Source organism: Myotis brandtii, unplaced genomic scaffold (genome assembly GCF_000412655.1).
Source record: "Myotis brandtii unplaced genomic scaffold, ASM41265v1 scaffold590, whole genome shotgun sequence".
Lineage (NCBI taxonomy): Eukaryota > Metazoa > Chordata > Mammalia > Chiroptera > Vespertilionidae > Myotis > Myotis brandtii.
This window is the reverse complement of record NW_005370224.1, coordinates 753591-770137: the sequence shown is the minus strand read 5'-3', so window position 1 is coordinate 770137 and position 16547 is coordinate 753591. Positions and strand designations below refer to the sequence as shown.

The 16547-nt window shown below is 37.0% G+C and overlaps 1 protein-coding gene across 3 annotated transcripts in view; it reads left to right on the top strand.

Moving 5' to 3' along the window:
• The window catches only part of PIK3C3 (phosphatidylinositol 3-kinase, catalytic subunit type 3), an 84969-nt gene that overhangs the window by 48192 nt on the left and 20230 nt on the right, over positions 1 to 16547 (top strand). For all 3 annotated transcript variants that reach the window (XM_014550295.1, XM_005879335.2, XM_014550296.1), the window contains 9 exons: positions 33 to 100; positions 3116 to 3221; positions 4832 to 4948; positions 8202 to 8333; positions 9559 to 9687; positions 10345 to 10414; positions 12959 to 13023; positions 14727 to 14811; positions 15808 to 15882. In XM_014550295.1, the coding sequence (XP_014405781.1) occupies positions 33 to 100; positions 3116 to 3221; positions 4832 to 4948; positions 8202 to 8333; positions 9559 to 9687; positions 10345 to 10414; positions 12959 to 13023; positions 14727 to 14811; positions 15808 to 15882 (847 nt within the window). The remainder of the gene's footprint in view (positions 1 to 32; positions 101 to 3115; positions 3222 to 4831; positions 4949 to 8201; positions 8334 to 9558; positions 9688 to 10344; positions 10415 to 12958; positions 13024 to 14726; positions 14812 to 15807; positions 15883 to 16547) is intronic.

The window sequence follows — 16547 nt, the reverse complement described above, 5'->3', positions numbered from 1 at the left end:
ATACATATATACATTTCTTTTAATTCTTTCAGCAAGATCTCTGCACCTTTTTGATATCAAGAGCCTGCAAAAACTCAACACTGGCTAATTACTTATACTGGTATGTGAAAATAATTTTCTGTTTATTTTCTGTAGGCCCCTTCCCTCGCAATATCATAAACATTAAGTCAGTTTAAAATAACGTGTGAGCAACCATCAAAAGCCTAAGTATGGTATTTATATCTAGCTGTATTCCTTTACAACTGTGCTCGTGAATGCTTGTTAGCACCACCATTTCTCTTCTTTTCACTAACTTTCCAGTATCTAAGATCAGGTTAAGGTAATGAGTGTGGGTTTTTTTGTTTGTTTTTTTCAGTTTGATGTCTGCTTGCCTTTTATGGTATCTGAGTTTAAATATGATGCTTTATAGTCCCTTAGGAGTGTGTATTTTCACATTATTTACCAAAACATGGGAAGCATACAGAAATGGAAAGTGGGAATGTAAGGTTACTTATTTTATGGACGAGGAAACTGAGGCAAAGTCATCATATAATTGAACTTGGTAGAACCTGAAGATTAGACCATTTACCTAGCACTTTGCCATTTACAAAGTATTTTCAGTGACCTTTTCTCATTTGTTCCTGTGAAGTTAAATAGGGCAAGTATTAAATACCTCTATTTTATGGTCTCTTGAGTTGAAGGAAAGGAAGAAACTAAGGCACAGGAAGACTAATTCACTTTTGAGATATAATTATATGAAGCATGATCCCCTTTATCTGTCACAAAACCCTACAGTGTAAAAGACAAGAATACTAAGCCACAAAGAGAAATATTTTGGTTCAATAAAAAATAGCACTAGGATTAAACACTAGACAAGGAGACCTTATCCAGTTTTGCAGAGCAAACAAAGGGAAGAGCCAGCTGGGTAAGCCCTGCCTGAAGCCTCTGGACATTGAGAGAACATTTAAAACTTCTCCACTTACTTGATATATTTTTAACTATAGAAATAATCTCTAATTTTTACTGCTCAATTTACTGTGCTTACTTAAACAGTACGAATTAATAGATCTCCATTCTGAAAGTTCATTATTTTTTAAGAACAATGAGGCATTTTCCTTTCCATGATAGAATTAAACAAAAGACTGTCTTGTTTTTGACTGAGTTTAGAAAAACTGTCCAGTAGGTCAGATATACATTTTAATTGTTCTATTTCCTTTTGAACATTTTGAATTTCCTTTTTCATTTGTTCCCTTTCTAGTGATTTAAATGGGATTTCTGCTCTAGCTGAACCCTTAGGGGCCTATTGTTGTGCAGACAATCCTTTTAAAATGAATAGTGTCAACCTTTTAAGCCACAGAGAGAAGTTATAGTCTCCGATCTGTGAAATGTTGGGCATCAGGATCTATAAATCGTTTCAGAGTTTTATTTTTATAGCTATTCCAGTATGATGGAATTGAAAGTAAACTTTGGATGCTTTGACATGTTTTTCTCTAACTTTTAAGACTTTTCAAGGTAATAAAGGTTATTTACCCCACAAAACAAAATTGCCAGGAAACAGGTAGTCCACTGATGTCATCTTACAATGGGAAACGGGACAGTTTTGTCTGCCTTTCTACTTGAAGATGACAGATTTCAAGGGAATACCTTAGAGTGCTTTGTAAAATCTAGGTTACTGCTCTGAACAGAGAATTCAGAAATGATTCAAATCTACATTTTCTAGTCATGATCTAAATCTACCCTTCATATTTGGAAATGGTACTGTTATTTTTATTTTATATGGACTGTTCTGTGCAGCAGAACTTTGGCTTAAATGATTTTGAGAGGTGTTTGATCCTTGACCCTTATATTGAGCACCAATCTATACCCTCAATCACACGAAATCTCTGTGGCCATTGTGTTGACTTGGTGGTCTAGGAGAGCAAGGAGCCTGCACAAGGTGGTCATCAGTATTGCTCATTTGTAAATGAGTTTGCTGCGTAAACACACAGGAAGAAGTTGTTAGGACATGCGAAGACTTCCTGAAAGAGATAGGGTGTTGCCCTCTGTTGGAAGGATGGGTAGACTATGGGAAGGTGGAGATGGGAAGGTGTTTGTAGACAGTACTGCAACATGACCAGAAGCACAACGGGGTAGTCAGGGGATTGACCTGACTGAAGTGTGAATGCATAAAATGGGCATAGTGCAAGTTTGCAAGTAAAAGCAGGCCACATAATGAAATCAAAATTAATCCGTAGGTGTGTTAAAAGGAATGTATTTACCTATTTGAGAATTATCAACTTAGAAATAATGGTTAAATCCATGAGATATATTGAATATTAGGTGCCAGGCATGGAAGTGCCAAGGGTAAGCTCTCGGCTCTCATGAAATTTACCTTCTACATGGCTGAATATACTCTTTCCCAGAAATAGTACAAGGAAATACGGTGGCTGTGACTTGAGATTTGTAAAACACTATTAGTTAACAAGGTTGAAAAGTTTCTTGTGGCTTCTCAAGATAAAACAATGTGGGAGTAAGCTGAGTAGAACAGGAAGAATTCTGACCGAGGAGTCCAATATCCTGTGTTCCGATTTTAGCTCTACAGTCAGCTAATTGTACCACGGTGGAGCAGACAACCCCTCTAAATTTCGCTATTGATGAAACAAGCAAGTGGGTATAGATGCATGATTTTCATACTGTATATCATCTATAATCCATTGAAACTTCTGATTTATGCATCTGTGTGCATAAATGTGGCCGTGTTTACAAAGTTGGGAACCCCTGTAAATTGGTGCAGCGACTACAGAAAACAGTGTGGAGGTTTCTTAGAAATTAAAATTAGAACTCTCATATGACCCAGCAATTCTGTACCTCAGAAAGTATAGGAAAAAATGCTCGTTTTTTTTTTTTGATCCCAAAATTTTTAGAAAATCTAGTATATTGTGCAAATTAGTTACTGTTATTTATTTACCTTTTATAGATGGTTGTATATGTTGGCCTTTATATTTCCACTTTTAAAAGAGTGATGATAAAATACCTCATTACTTGCATTTTATTATTTTTGCAACTGTGATTTAATCTTTTAGTGGAAAGGCATAAATATTTACAAAATGAACCTGAGATTCATTTCACATCATCTGAATGACAACATATTTTTAAGGTATGTGATAGTGGAATGTGAAGATCAAGATACTCAGCAGAGAGACCCAAAGACCCATGAGATGTACTTGAATGTGATGAGACGATTCAGCCAAGCATTGTTGAAGGTAATCGTCTAACATAGGGTGACAAATCTGGACCAGATCTGGCCTGTTGCCTGTTTTGATATGTCCCTTGAGCTGGGAATGGTTTTTATATTTTCAAATGGTTCAAAAGAGTCAAAAGAAGAATATTATTTGTTGTGATATAGGAAAATTATGTGAAATTCAAATTCAGTGTTCTTAAGTGAAATGTTATTGGAACCTAGTCATGCTTTTTGTTTTCATACTCTTTATGGCTAGTTTTGCACTACCTTAGCAGTTGAATAGTTGGAATGGAAAGTGTATGCCCAGTGGGCCTAAAGAGTTTATTCCTTGGCCCTTTACAGAAATTTTGTTGATCCCTGATTCAATGAAAAAACCTATACATGGAACCAAAAACCCCAACACTTTGCTTTTCCATTTCTACCTCTGTTTACTATTTTTATTTTCAAAACTAAGTATGTTCCAAAAAAGTTTGGCAGTGGTCATATTGCAGAAACTTTCCATATAACATATTTTCCTTCTTAAACATTTTTTAGAGATGGTATGTAAATCCATTTTCCCTTGGTGTTTGTGACTCTTACAGCAGTGTCACAGTTCAGCCAGCATTTGTACCAAGGTGAGGCAGACAACCCCCTAAATTTCGCTATTGATGAAACAAGCAAGTTGGTATAGATGCATGATTTTCATACTGTACATCATATATAATCCATTGAAATAAATTTAAAAACTCACAGCCTAGCATTGGTCATTTAAAGAGAAAATATGGTGCACAGCAATGAAAAGAAAGCACATCAATCTGTGATTTTCAGAAATACTACTCCTTTATCTTCTTTCATCTTATTAAATATTTAAATCACCTCTTATTTAACTCTTTGAGACTAAACTTTTATATAGTCCTCAGAGCTCAGTGTCTCTACATCAAACTGATTAGCAAATAGCAAATAATTAATTAGCAAATTGGTTCTCTATTCTAATCTCAGTTCTATCACTTATGGCATTTGTCACTCTGTGAAGAAATCTCAGTTCCTCTGAGCTTACATCTTTTCATCTTCAAAATGAGGGTGATAATATTTTCCCAGCTGTCCTTACCAGTGTAATTGGAAAATTCACTGTATTTTATAATATTTTATGAACTGGGAATCACTAAGACTTTATAGCATTTAGTTATTATAACTTTTATTTTACTAAGCCAGCATATAAAATGTTGCTATTTGAGAACTTTACTCTTTATTTGGCAGATTTTTAGTTCTACCAATATTATTGCTACCATGTCCCCAGCACATTGCTAAAGACATCATAGGCGTCCAGAAATTTATTGAATCAATGAGTGAAATCATTTTGTGTGAATGAATTCTATTTTGTTACATGGTTGTATGTGAGGGGAAAAAACGTGCTATTTTTGATTGACTAGTACTTGCTGAAGACTCACTTAATATTTCAACTGTGGAAAAGCTGGTATTGTTTAAGATCGCAGGTTTCTCATCTCTGACTCAAGATAATTAATCTTTTTCAATTACACTGTGCATTGAAGTTTGCAGCTATTAGAAGAATAAATAAAGATCGCCCATGCTATTAAAGAACCCTGATCATTATGCTGCATAGAACTAATTTTCCTTCCCGTTGAATACCTTCAGGGTGACAAGTCTGTCAGAGTTATGCGCTCCTTGCTGGCTGCACAGCAGACGTTTGTAGATCGGCTGGTGCATCTAATGAAGGCAGTGCAGCGTGAAAGCGGAAATCGTAAGAAAAAGGTAAAACCTATGGGACTTGCTTTTTATTTATGACTAATAATGTCTCGATGTCATGAAATTCTGAGTTTTGGTACTTTCTTTTGGGTTGATATATTTTATGAAAAACTTATTTAATTTTAGTAATAGGAACACTTAAGCATACTGATTATGTATGGGATTCTATTTTATGAGTTTTATATATTGACTTAATCCTCACAACAGACCTATAAGTTAAGAACTATTATTATTTTCCCAGCTGTAAGGAAAAGTAGGAATAGAGAGGTTAAGTTAATTTGTCCAGTGTCCTCAGCAAGGATTAGCATTGGGATGTGTACCCATATTTTTTTGAGTCTATATTTTACCTATAGTGTTTTATTGGCTCTTATTTTAGAATCTTAGCATCCTAGAATATAACCCATTTGACATGGAAAGGGCCTCTAGAGATCATTTAGATTAGAATCCATCTGTGAAAGTGAAGGTCCAGAGTGGCTTAGCCAGGGTTGCAGAACAGTTGTTTCAGACAGCACTGGCTTTGACTCTGATGCATGGCCTGTGCATTGATCTTTCTCTCAACAGTCAGCGAGGCTTCTGCTTGATGAGGAAGTTGGGCATCTGTTCTTTATGCATCACTGTTTTCTGATCAATAGCCTATGTAATATGAAGGACTCACTTGATATCTTATCTTTACCTCAGGGGTGGGGAGCCTTCTTACTGCCAAGGGCCATTTGGATATTTAAAACATCTTTTGTGGGCCATATAAAATTATCAACTTAAAAATTAGCCTGCTATGTTTGGTCATACATTTAATTAACTGACCCCTAATGCCTTGGTAGAGCCAGACCAAATGATTTCAAGGGCTTTTATACAGCCGTAGGCTGGGCATTCCCCACCCCTGCTTCACCTAATCCCATAGTAGGCAGGCCTTTCTACGATGTTAACAACACAATCCATGTTCCTGTTGTTCTCCAGGCTTGTGAGATGCAAGTTGAGAGAGGGAAAGGTGAAAAATTGAGTCAAGAGTTCAGAGACAGGGGATCAGGTTTAGAGAGAATTGCTAGCAGAGATCTGTGCATAGAATAATGTTCACAAGGTTAAGATGGAGAAAATAGGATAAATAGGAAACACATTATATACACCATTTTAAGGGCTTTAACTTAAACATTGAGTGAGAGTGGAAGCTATTGGAGGTTTGAACAGGAGAGTGACATGAGCCTTCTTTCTTGTCAGCAGCAGCACTCTAGTTGTTTTTAATAAGAGACTGTAAGAGGCAGAGGTTGAAGAAGAGGCGCAGCAGGAGGCTGCTGCAGGAATCAAAATGAGAAATGATGGTGGCTTGGACCCCAGGGCTTAGAGCAGTGGAGGTAGGAAGAAGTGGCTGGATTTCTGGCCCTTCTTTTATTATCTGCTTCCGGTTATTTTACTGTTTACGAGCACACCAACTAGAAATTGGTTATGATGGTATAACTAGATATTCAAATTAGTTAACGTTACTTTATATTAGTGGTAGAGGCCTGGTGCACGGATTTGTGCACTGGTGGGGGCCGTGGCCTGCGGGGATTGGCCCACTGTGGGAGCGCTGCTCATCCTGGTCAGCCTAGTGGCTGTGGACCCGCCCTCTGAGTGGCTGCTGAATGAGGCAATTAATGTGAGCTGATATTTCAGGGTAATGTCTTGGGTAAATGTGTGTTCTGTGTCCTGGAGGAACCTGGCAGAAAGCTTTGCACCCCAAAGTCACTCAGTGAATGTTCTTGATGTGTGATGCCAGGTCAGTGGCATCATGAAATTCTTGCTTGATAATTGGTCATGCAAAAATTATGCTTCAAATGAAGTTAGTTTCTCTTTGTGGCTTCAATATCATTTGAAAACAAAAATGGAATCTTTAAGTCTAGCTTGAGTATATTCCTGATTCTCAGATGAGCAAGAGAAATGTGTTCCCTGGGGATGTTCAGGCAGCCGTGCTCCAGGATCCTCAGTCATTAGGACAGCCTCCCCGGGGAGTCCACAGTCATGTCCCCTCTTGCCATCCACATATGCCAGCTCCCCGCACTGTTTCTAGAACACACCTTAGAGGGCCTGCATCAGCTGGTGGGGTCAGGCCAGAGTCTGGATTGTCTCAGGTATTTGATAGGTGCAGAGACTCGGGCTCACCCTGGGCCTGCTAGCAGCTGCTCCCGCTGTGGGAGCACACTGATCACTAGGGGGCAGCTCCTGCATTGAGCGTTTGCCCCCTGATGGTCAGTGCGCATCATAGTGACTGGTCGACTGGTTGTTCTGGTCGTTCCACCATTCACTCGCTGGGTTTTCAAATACATAGATATGTCTGGTGGCGCATTTGGTTCAGTAGACTTACTGATTTTTGTAGGTGATATGTAGAAATTCATACCAGTTTTCAGTTGATTTTAACTTGAACTTGCCGATTCAAAAGGAGAATTGAGGTCTTACTAAAGGGAAAGAATTTAATTTATGTCTTGGTGGTCCTTTAAACATTTTTCTGAACTCTGTCTTACTGATTCAGAGCTCTCCCTTTGAGGCACACATCCTTTCAGTAGCATCACAGTTCAAGTGCTCTATGCTGTGGGGACAGACAAGTCAAGTTGCCCCTTAAAGAATAAGCTTGCCTGTTCAAAGAGTGCATGACTCTCACAGCATTCAAAGAAATGGATATTATTTTGGAATGGAATGGAAGGGCTTGGTCTAAATAGGACAGCTGTTGCTCAGTGATGAAGCTATTTCACTGTGACGTGAAATGTTGGTTCAATGCAGTGTGGGTGTGAGCTGAAGAAAATAAATGATGATTTCTTAGGAGAAGTTTGATCAGTCAGAGTTGATGAACAATAAACGGTAGGGTTCAAGTTGGGTAGGGTTGAGTTTACTTTTTAAACCCAAAACTTGCACAGGAGCAGCATCATGAAATTCTTGCTTGATAATTGGTCATGCAAAAATTATGCTTCAAATGAAGTTAGTTTCTCTTTGTGGCTTCAATATCATTTGAAAACAAAAATGGAATCTTTAAGTCTAGCTTGAGTATATTCCTGATTCTCAGATGAGCAAGAGAAATGTGTTTCCTGACCATGTGCAAGTCCAGCTCTTCATAATCCAAGGAGTGCTCCTGTTAGAGCATGCTGCCCCTGGCAGCTCTCACTTGGCACATATTTTTTGTGGTGCTTTGCAGATATTTTAAAGTTAACGGAATCAGTCTTTGTGTCTTTACCATGTTTTATAAACTACTTTTTTAAAAAGTTTAACCTAATTAATCCTTCCTGCCTTCTTCTAGAATGAGAGACTACAGGCATTGCTTGGAGATAATGAAAAGATGAACTTGTCAGATGTGGAACTTATCCCATTGCCTCTAGAACCCCAGGTGAAAATTAGAGGAATAATCCCAGAAACAGCTACACTATTCAAGGTAATCATGATGGATCTTTAACATGGATGATTGGAACCTAGTTCTTTAAAGCTAGAACACTGCAGGTAATATCTGTATTTGATTTAGTAATGCTAGGGGGAAAGGTACCCTTTATTTAACAGTGCTTTGATTTCAGATCTTGTATTACCAGTAGGCACTTAAGTATGAAATGTGTAAAGTATTTTTATATATATCTGGGTTGTTTTTTAATCTTTAATTTTTTAACTACTTTTTAATAAGAGTCACACCTACTTTTTTCCATTTGAGCTTTTATTTAAAAAGTTAAATTGAAAACCTTATATTATGCATTCAGTTCATAGGTTCACTTGATTAGATATGAGTCCCAGTTAACCTTTTTAACATTGCTCAACCTGTTCCTATGGCTTAACTTTCTCCTTCATATTTTTATGTAGTACAGTAATTCTCTTTAGTCCTGAAGGGCATGCTAGGCTTTCTTTTGACCAGCCAACTCTTGGATAGTTAAAAACAGCCAGCTGGTGGTAGCTGTCTTCTCCAGTTGTGCCACAGGACCCATCATGACCTGTGCAGCATCCTTATCTGCTGGGCATTGTAATGACATGGTCATGGGTCCAGGCTCTGCCCCATAGGAGCTGGATGACCTTGCACACATTTTTTTCTCCTGTCTCCTCACTTGTGAGATAAAACTAACACCTCCTCTGCATAGCTGCTAAGGCAATCTGAAACTAGAGAGGGTCAGGAGTCCGGCACCATGCATGATAAAGAGGAGATGTGCTCGCCATGATTATTTGTAGTGTTAGAGACATACTGGAGTAAATGAGGTAAAACAGTACAGCATTAAAATGCACCAGATAGAGCCAAGATCCCTTGCTTCTAATGGCAGGTATATGACTGGCTTTGCAGTTTTGAGACTTAAATTACTTTTTTATGAAATGAAGGGTGATCTCAAATACCTTTATTTTTTATTCTAGAATAACTATACGTTTTCTCCAGAATCTTTCACTTAATTAGATGAAATCTAATGACTGAGTCCAAAGCTTGTGCTCCGTATGCCCAATAGTCCTGGCTATTAGCTAGCTCACTGTTTTCTCCAGCGTTCCCTAATGCCTCTTGCTGCCAACCATCTTGTTTCTCAGGTCCTGTTTACCTGTTGGCAAATCTTACATGTCAGCATTTTCTTCTATGTGTAGTCAATTTTCATACATTAACTTATATCCAAATTTGAAAGCAATATTTTTATTTCCAGAGTGCCCTTATGCCTGCACAGTTGTTCTTTAAGACAGAAGATGGAGGCAAATACCCAGTTATATTTAAGCATGGGGATGACTTACGCCAAGATCAACTTATTCTTCAAATCATTTCACTCATGGACAAGGTGAACATAGCCTTATGTTGGTGGGGAACATTATTTCATTTAAAAAACTGGTTTAATACATATGCTGTATATGGACACAGGACATATTTGTAACATTTCAAGTACAACACAGAAAGCTCAGCAGTCTCCACTTGACCTTGAACAAATTCAGCTGTTTTGTGCACTGCAGAATGGCTCTTGAGATGGGGATAAAATGAAACTGCATGTGTTTCTTTTTATAAAAAAGTTTTTCCCAACTAAATTGGTTCAATGTTGGATTTAGTAATTTCCTTCCTTTTAGTCAACTAGATCATTTTCAAATCCCATCCCTATCCCAGGATTTTAAAGGAACATATTTGCTTTTAGTTCTTTTTTTCTGAGTCTAAAATACTTTATGAGCAGGAAAAAAAAACCTGCATAAATTAGTAGGAGGAAGTCTACTGTTCATTGAAAACTGACAGTGATTTAGATTAAGATAAAAAATTGGCACACCATCCAGTAAGTGCTTCATAAATTTATTTTGATGATGAAAGTTAAATTAACTAAGGAATTTAGTTAAATCTTAGTTTAGGTTCACTTCCTGACTCTTATTTATTAAACTGCTATAATACTTGCCTGTAAAACTGTTTCATAACCATCTTTACATTTAGTTCATGTATTTTACTTTTTGACCAACAGCTACTGCGGAAAGAAAATCTGGATTTGAAGTTAACACCCTATAAAGTATTAGCCACCAGTACAAAACATGGTAAGTTTAGTTTACACTGTGTGGTCTATTTCAATGTCAATGAGTATACTTCTCCTTTTTTAATTGGAAGGTATTAAAAATGCTAGAACTGGAACTCATTTGCAGCACCGAAGACCAGCTGGGCTGGCCTGCCTGCCTCTCTCCTTGCCTCTCTTCCTCTCCAATCATTAAACATCATATTTGGAAGAAAAATTAAAACCTTTCTTTGCATTCAAACCTGGTTATAATTCACAGTAATTTCTTACATGGCAATCTGTGTCCTGAATCATCATTCAGAGTTACTACTAGAGTGGCTTTGTACTGTGCTCTGCTAATAAAAGCCACTAATTACCTAATTTTCTATATGGATTGATAGCATCCACAGCTTTTTGACATTGAATATCCTCTGGAAGCTGGAGTGAGATTCCCTAGGAACGCCTGTTGTGAATTCCATAGTCTTGTTTCTCTTAGAGTTGCAAACCTTTAGATACCCAGAGAAACAAGTTATCTCTCAGGTTTCCTGCCCTTCCCAAGCCACTTCCAAATCTTTTTGATAATTTAATTCTTCTTCTCATTTTCCTCTCAGAATGATCTTATTAAAAATGCAGATCTGGTCTTTGACTATCTTGCTTAAATTGATTTATTAGCTTTCACTTGCTCTTGGGATGAAAGCAAAAGCCACAGCTTAGTTCTGCAGAGCGCCTGCCCCTGAAGCCTGTCCTCTGCCTCTCACCCCTGCTTCTGGGGCTCTCGCCACACTGGCCACCTTCTCTTTTCTCCATGCACTGTGGTCTTTCAGCCTTCAGGCTTTCACATATGCTGTGTTCATTATCTTTTACATTCTTTCCTCCACAGCTTTACCTTATAATTCACAGTAATTTCTTACATGGCAATCTGTGTCCTAAATCATCATTTCAGAGTTACTACTAGAGTGGCTTTGTACTGTGCTCTGCTAATAAAAGCCACTAATGACCTAATTTTCTATATGGATTGATAGCATCCACAGCTTTTTGACATTGAATATCCTCTGGAAGCTGGAGCGACATTCCCTAGGAACGCCTGTTGTGAATTCCATAGTCTTGTTTCTCTTAGAGTTGCAAACCTTTAGATACCCAGAGAAACAAGTTATCTCTCAGCTTTCCTGCCCTTCCCAAGCCACTTCCAAATCTTTTTGATAATTTAATTCTTCTAATTTTCCTCTCAGAATGATCTTATTGAAAATGCAGATCTGGTCTTTTACTCTCTTGCTTAAATTGTTTTATTAGCTTTCACTTGCTCTTGGGATGAAGGCAAAAGCCACAGCTTAGTTCTGCAGAGCGACATTCCCCCTGCGCCTGCCCCTGAGGCCTGTCCTCTGCCCCTCACCCTTGCTTCTGGGGCTCTCGCCACACTGGCTACCTTCCCTTTTCTCCATGCACTGTGGTCTTTCAGCCTTCAGGCTTTCACATATGCTGTGTTCATTATCTTTTACATTCTTTCCTCCACAGCTTTACCTGTTAACTCATTATCCTTCAAAACATGGCTCAAATTGCCAGATGCCTTCTGTTCTCTATTGTAATTTAGGTCTCCTACCCAAGAATGTCAAACTCGTGTTATTTAAAAGAGGCATGCGGCCCAGTGACTGTGAGTTTGACATGCTTGTACACTATTCTCTTTCATAGTACTCTTCCATCTGTAGTATTTATCCCAATAAAACTTGCAAGCTTGTAAGTTTGAAGCTTGGTCTATGAAGGCATGGTCAAGGCTCTATGTTTTACCTGGCAAAGTTCTTGCTACATAGTAAAGAAACAATAACAAATTTTAAGTGAATTAATGAAGACTATTTCGTGTTTATGATATAGTAATGGATGAGACATTTCATATTCTAACAGAGTATCCAATCTCTTAATTTGCATGCAAATAGCTGATATGAGGCTCACCAAAACCAGATCATGATTGTTTATGATCCTGAAATTCTTTCCTTCATTCAACTTTGATTTTTTTAATGTGTTTGTTGTTTTATATTCCTGCTGTTCCCAGATTTTTCTCCTTGTTCTCCTGTATACTATCTCCTCCCTCTTCTTTTTGGTAGTTTAAAGGATTTACACTTTTCTTCTATCATTCCCATTAAAAGGTAGAAGATGGAGTATTAAATAAAAAGCTAATGAACAGAATACAGTTTTAAGGTTAGGTGATTGATATTACACAATTTCAGATTCTTAAAATGATTTTAAATGGGGAATGGAAAATTTTTAATTGATATGTTTAAAAAATACAGAATACAGAAAGAAGAAATTTTTATGCCAGATTTAAGAAGTTTGGCCTCTTACATTTTTGTGTTCCTTGTGTACAATTATAGAAATTGGCCTAGAGAAACATACAGATTAAATTAGCTTATTTTTTTAAAAGTTACCTTATCCTTTGAGATAACCACCAGAACGAATCTAAATAGTGTTTGCAGACCTTTTAGAGTTATTCAGGTATGTAGTGTATACATTTGCAAATGAAGGTTATTCTTAGCAGAACCTTTATTTTTATTGCTTAATCAATAACTTAGCTCAGGGCTATGCATTTATTTCTGTGTAGGCTTCATGCAGTTTATCCAGTCAGTTCCTGTTGCTGAAGTTCTTGATACAGAAGGAAGCATTCAGGTATGATACTTATTTAAAGATTTATAGAATTCATGAATATATTCTTGTTATAAAAATTTCAAGCTGTATAAAAGTATGTAAGTTAAAATGAAAGTCTCCTTTTATCACCCTTTTTCCTGCAAGTATGTTTTTATTTCCTCAGAAGTAAACAATGCTAACAGTTGGAAATTCTTCCATATTAGGACATATAGGTTCTCAAATATGAGACATAATTAGGACATAATAGGAGATCAGTAATTAATTGGTGAACAAATTAAAAATGCCTTAAGTTTATGGCTACATTTCAAAGTGTGGAAATATTGTCATTTAACCATTAATGAACAGTTTGATTATCTCGAATTTTTGTTTAGTGCTCTAGTGACATTCTTGCTTGTGCATTTTTGCACAATTATTTTCTCAGGCCCCTGTCCTCCTCTTGCAACATCTCTGCCTCCTTTAATATAAGAAAAGGCAAGTAGATCCTAGGACTAAGCCATGTGTATTTTGGGAATTTTTTACATTTTAAATATATGGATTTGTTCTTATTATATCTTAATGGTTTATTTTTGTTAACTTTTAAATATAATTTTTCCTTTTCTCTATGTAAGAAAAATGAATGATATTCTCACAGAATAATCAATACGCCTGAGATGAAAGATAATACAACAGGGGCTTGATAGAGGACATTTGCTACAGTGTGTTTTTTGTCTTTTTCCATTTAGAGTGTCCCTAATTCAGTATGGAGTTTAGATTTGCAGGAAAGCATTACTCTGATTTCTTGGCAGAGCAAGTGGTTACTCTGTTCTTATGTTTGGGGTACAGCTATGTACAGTGGTTAAAAGCTCGGGGTCAGAACATCAAACTGCCTGGGGTTGAAGTTTGGCTCTGCTGCTTTTTCGCTATGAACATTGAGTGACTGCTTAACCCTTTGTGCAGGCCAAGGCTACTGTCTTTAGAAGGCCTGATGGATTGCACAGGCAGCCCTTGGCTTGTATCAGGAAATTTGGCTTTCAGTGTGTTCCCTCTGTTCCATAACTGATAAGGGTTGTTTGCTGTGCCTATGCTGTATAAATAATATAATTTATAGCAATCAACCTGCTTTCCTTTTAAAATTTTGATAGTTGCTAGGCAGAGGGTGCTTACTGCTATAATAAATCTTATTCGTGCTACAACTATATGTTGAGTCTGTGACTCCATCTACCGAATCAAACCTATCGGAGGTCTGGGAACCACCTAACATACCCTTCAAGCCTCAGGTTTTGCAACAGGTAACATTTTTCCCCCCAAATGTTTTTGGTCTGCGGCTGGTTGAATCTATGTATGTGGAACCCCTGGATAACAAGTGTTTACTGTAATTAAAAACAACAACAATTCATGTTCATTTTCAGGAGAATGTATGATATAAAAAAAACCCCACAGCCCTCATATTTACTTTCAGAAGAAAGATGAAACAAGTGATATGTTAAGGATGTCGATACAGCAGTAATTTATTGTTCTTTCTTTAAGCATATATGTGTGTTTTTTGTTTGTTTGTTTTGTCTTAACAGTTTGTAAGCATAGCAGTAGACTTATTCCTGAGGAATATGCTTCCTAAAATCCACATTTTATAATTACAGACTAAATTTTGGATCAGATACCTATGGTAATTATTTACAGTTTCGAAATGCCTAATGTATTTAAGAATTATATTGAATTTGTTAACATTTAAAATACTATCTTTTCAGAACTTTTTTAGAAAATACGCACCAAGTGACAATGGGCCCTATGGGATCAGTGCTGAGGTAATGGACACGTATGTTAAAAGCTGTGGTAAGTTTGACAGACTATTTCCTTCCATTGATATGTTAGAATGAAGGGAAGTAGGCTACTCTGCAATTTCCATATCCATACACATTTAGAATGTGTTAAGGTGTCTCAGTCCCTTCAGGCTACTATAACAATATTACCAGTTCTGGAGGCTGGAATTCCAACCATGGGTACCAGTATGGTCAGCTGAGGGTCATCTTTGGGTTGAAGACTTCTTGTGTCATGTGGTGGATGGGGCTAGGGAGTCTGTGGTGTCTCTTTTACAAGAGCACTAATCCCATTCATGAGTACTTCACCCCCATCACCTAAGGACTTCCCAAAGGCCCCACCTTATAATACCACCACTTTGGCATTAGGATTCCAACATGTGGATTTGGGGGAGGCATAAAAATGCTCTATAAGAAGACTAAGATATATAAAATGTTGATAAAAGAAGTCATTAGTGGTTTTGATTAATAGTAATAATGAGGTATAAGTCCTATTGTGAATTTCATAAATGTCTTTATTGCTTAAATGAATTCACTTATTTTCTATTGGCTGGCACTTCAGAATTGTTTCTGTAAAGTTTTTGTTTTGTTTTGTTTTTTTAAACCCTGCATTTACTTTGTTATCTTGTAGACAACACGATTGTGGGATGACTGACTCATTATGTGCATTTCTGTAGACACTTTTTTTTCACATCATCTTTAACGCATGTCTAATAAATGAGAAATGGTAGACCTGAAACCTGGTTTCACTTTTGAAACAAGTGGCTTTTATAATTTGACAAAATTCTACACGATGTTTTTTTCTGTTGCAAATAGTAAGTTCTTTTGAGTTTCAAATAATAAACTTCATAGAGTCAAAGCTTATAAATTTAATTTGAGAATTTAGGTGAGAAATCAAAAACAGTAGTAAGCAATTTGAAATTAAAGCAGCACACATTGCTTTGTATTCAGCGCTCCATATAACCTGGTTTGCATGTGTTATTCACAGTTTGTTTTTTAACTGTTATTGCAGCTGGATATTGTGTGATTACATATATACTTGGAGTTGGAGACAGGCACTTGGATAACCTTTTGCTAACAAAAACAGGTAATGTATAACGGCTACTAGCAGATAGACATTTTATATGCCAGTGATTTCTTTCTTTTACTTTGGAATCTTTTTACCTTAGTAACAAAATAATATGCATAAGTGAAGGTAAATCATTGTCTTAAAAGTCCCTTTAAATCAAGGGTGGGGAACCTTTTTCCTGCTAAGGGCCATTTGGCTATTTATAACATCATTCTCTGGCCATACAAAATTATCAATTTAAAAATTAGCCTGTGCTATATATATATTTGTTCAAACATTTAGTTAACTCATCCCTAATGCCATGGCAGGGCTAGACCAAGTGAATTCATGGGCTGTATATGGGCCGAGGGCTAAGGTTCCCCACCCCTGCATATGGTACCTTTGAAGGCCATCTAGGGGAAATTCCCATCCTTTATAACAGTGGTTCTCAACCTCCCTAATGCTGCGACCCTTTAATACAGTTCCTCATGTTGCGGTGACCCCCAACCATAAAATTATTTTCGTTGCTACTTCATAACTGTAATTTTGCTACTGTTATGAATCGTAATGTAATATCTGATATGCAGGATGTATTTTCATTGTTACAAATTGAACATAATTAAAGCATAGTGATTAATCACAAAAACAATATGTAATTATATATGTGTTTTCCAATGGTCTTAGGCGACCCCTGTGAAAGGGTC